This window comes from Drosophila miranda, assembly GCF_003369915.1.
Source record: "Drosophila miranda strain MSH22 chromosome Y unlocalized genomic scaffold, D.miranda_PacBio2.1 Contig_Y3_pilon, whole genome shotgun sequence".
Lineage (NCBI taxonomy): Eukaryota > Metazoa > Arthropoda > Insecta > Diptera > Drosophilidae > Drosophila > Drosophila miranda.
The window spans coordinates 872,493-875,276 of NW_022881625.1; the positions used below are offsets into that span (position 1 = coordinate 872,493).

General features: G+C 56.2%; 2 protein-coding genes across 2 annotated transcripts; both read right to left on the reverse strand.

Moving 5' to 3' along the window:
* Positions 1-383: 383 nt before the first annotated feature.
* LOC117194452 (multidrug resistance protein homolog 65-like) lies at positions 384-1,342 on the reverse strand. Its single transcript, XM_033399019.1, has 3 exons — positions 1,252-1,342; positions 670-888; positions 384-583 (listed from the first exon to the last, which is right to left on the reverse strand). Exons 2-3 carry the CDS (start codon positions 886-888, stop codon positions 488-490), a joined length of 315 nt encoding a protein of 104 aa, XP_033254910.1. The 5' UTR covers positions 1,252-1,342; the 3' UTR covers positions 384-487.
* A 413-nt stretch (positions 1,343-1,755) lies between these two features.
* LOC117194530 lies at positions 1,756-2,283 on the reverse strand. Its single transcript, XM_033399080.1, has 2 exons — positions 2,217-2,283; positions 1,756-2,147 (listed from the first exon to the last, which is right to left on the reverse strand). The coding sequence occupies exons 1-2, from the start codon at positions 2,251-2,253 to the stop codon at positions 1,756-1,758; spliced, it is 429 nt and encodes a 142-aa protein (XP_033254971.1). The 5' UTR covers positions 2,254-2,283.
* Positions 2,284-2,784: the final 501 nt, after the last annotated feature.

A 2,784-nucleotide genomic window follows, 5' to 3' on the forward strand; every position in this document is an offset into this window, starting at 1 on the left:
TGTCTTGGCCTCGGGACTGTGTTTGGCGAGGGTTGAGTTAGCACTCGTGGCCGTTGCCGTGGCGCCGCTCTGGGGCAGGGCGATCGTGCCACCGGATGAAGAGTTGTCCACTGTATCCACTGTGGGGGCTCCTGCCGAACGCACCGAGGAGCGCACTGTGGGGTCCTGCAGGTTGAAGCTCAGACTGAAGCTGTTGTTCCGCGAAATGTTGCCGTTGCCGCTGCCGTTCAGGGGCTTCACGGACAGGAGGGCCGTGGTGGTGATGCCGCCGCCGCCGCCCGCACCCGGCCCCACGGTCATGCCGTTGCTGGAGCCACTGTTGCTGTAGCCGTCCTGCTCCTGGGCCAGGTCCACGATGGACAGGGACGGAGGAAGCACTGAATGGAGAGCGAGACGGGGATCGTGGTGATGACGTCATTGGGCTCGTAGCCACTGGCCGTTGTCGTGATGGTCGGCAGCTGGGCGTTCGCCGCGATGGGAAGGATGCTCAGGGTCCCCGTGGGAATGTTGTACCCGCCGCCGCTGCTGTTGGCCATCGTGAAGGGAAACGACAGCGTGGTGGTGTTCGTGGCAGCGGAGAGGGCTACGGAATCGAGAATCGAAGGGAGAGAGATTGTGGTTGGAGTATCTGAATCTGCATCTGCGGGAGTATCTGTGCCCGGTACTCACTGCTGTGAACTCGCTGTAAATGATGACCACTGCGGGCAGGGTCAACGCCTTGACGCAGCACATGAGGAACCCAAAGAAGAGCCACGCGATCTCCCCGCAGGTGGAGAAGCGGAAGAGCTGCAGGAAGCCGATCGGCTGTGTGGGCTCCAGTCCTGCGGCCACCGGCGCCTCATCCAGGGACTTGCCATCGGTTGTCGTCGTGCCAGAAGCCTCGTCCATCTATCGGTACGACGAAGGACGGAGGAATAGTGTTACTCGAGCCAAGACCCGCGATTTATTCACAGACACGGACAGAGACAGACGGCACGCAAAGGTTAATTCAATTACTGCCACACTCTCAGAGGCATGTATCTGTATCTGTGGCTGTGGCAAGGGTACAGCAGCTACTTTGTATCTTTTGCCATAGTTCTCTCTCATTGACCCGCGGGGTTAACGAGTAATAGAATCTACCGTTTATTATTGGACATTCCAACGCCAATTTGGAGCGATTCGATTCGATTCCCTTTCAGAGGCCCGTACAGAAATCTGTGTGGCGCCATTCGCCCCCCTGCCCCCACTCCTTGTCGTGGGATGGATGATCACCTTTTAATTGATTTTCAACACTTTGATCCTTCAGATACTGTATCTATGCACTGATTTCTGCAGAAGATCCGTTACTGCTCACTCGGACCGCCCAAGCGCTGGATTCCCCGATGTGGATGCTGGACAGAGTACTCGGGCTTGGGCATGAGTACTCGTGAGTGTATCGTATCAATCGCTCGCTTTGGGGTTCACAATTCTATTTGATCTCCGCTTTCCGCTCTTGGGGTAGGTTCCGCCGAAAGAGGCGCTTCAATTTACAATGAGAGCAAAAGAGACATTCTGTAGAGGGTTTTTCTTTTCTTTGCTTTTCTTTTCTTTATTCTTTTTCTTTCATTTGGAGGGTGGAAGGTGCAACAATCTAAAACGGAGGCAGACTCTTGAGCCTCCTGCTGGTGCGGAGAGCTACGGGAGCGACTGCGGGAGCGACTCCGACCGACTCGCCTTCATCGTCCGAGCCCCCGAGCATTACGCTGTCCAAAGTAGTGCGGGACGCCCGCAGTGTCATCATGTGCCGGGGCTGCGTTCGCCCAAGGTGTTGCGCACCTTCAGGCAGCTCTTCTGCGACAGGGTTCTTTTTTTTTCGCCCGTACCCAGGGCGAGGACGCGGCGCTGGCACTCGCCGAATGCCACGGCATGGCTGCTGGTGGGCCCGTCGTCCTCATTGCCGGGCCGTTCAAAAATCGTCTCGAAACCGGTGGGCCTCGACTTTGCGATGGTCTGCGATGGCGCCTGAGAACCGGTGGTCGGCGTCAGGCTGGGCTTCTTGGCCAGGCGGCTGGGACTAAGACTGGGCCTGGCGGCGCTCTGGCTCTTGCTCTTGCAGGCGCGCGGCGGCATTTGGCGCCGAACCATAGTCGCGGTTGCCACAGATCCTGTATCCCCCGGTATACTCCCGGCTGAAATGAGACGAAATGAGAAATGAGTTACGACTGTCCGATGGCCGCAGAACCGAGTACTTCCTTTACCTTTAGCTTTGCCTTCAAGTTTTTTCTTTGCAGGCATTTCTCGTATCTTTTTCCGGCTTTTCCGTCTCCTGGGTAAACCTTTCGACTTCTCAAACGAGCAACGAGCAACGAGCCTCTTTGGGTTGAGGGCTCTCAGTGCTCCACAGGGGAGGGGCTGAGAGGCTGGGGTGTGAGCCGCCAGCAACCAAGCGCGTTGCTTTATTAATATTTGTGGGCAGTATATGTCTTAATTTAATTTCAATTCAACTTTAAACGACACTCAAACACACACTAGTACATTTGATGGCACATTAATTTACAAACATATAATCTGCAGCAACGAAACACTTGTAACATCGACTAGGCCCGCAGCCAGTAGGGGGGGGGGGGGGGGGGGGGGGGGGGGGGGGGGGGGGGGGGGGGGGGGGAAGGGAAAAAGAAAAAGAGAGGGACAAAATTTTCGGCACTTTGACGGAGGGACTAAACCTCAGACACGTCTCGACTCCACAACGTTCACGACACGACTTTCCATTTGCAAGTGTGTGTGTGTGTGTGGTGTGAGTCAAGAAAGTGAAGTGGGGCCACGCTC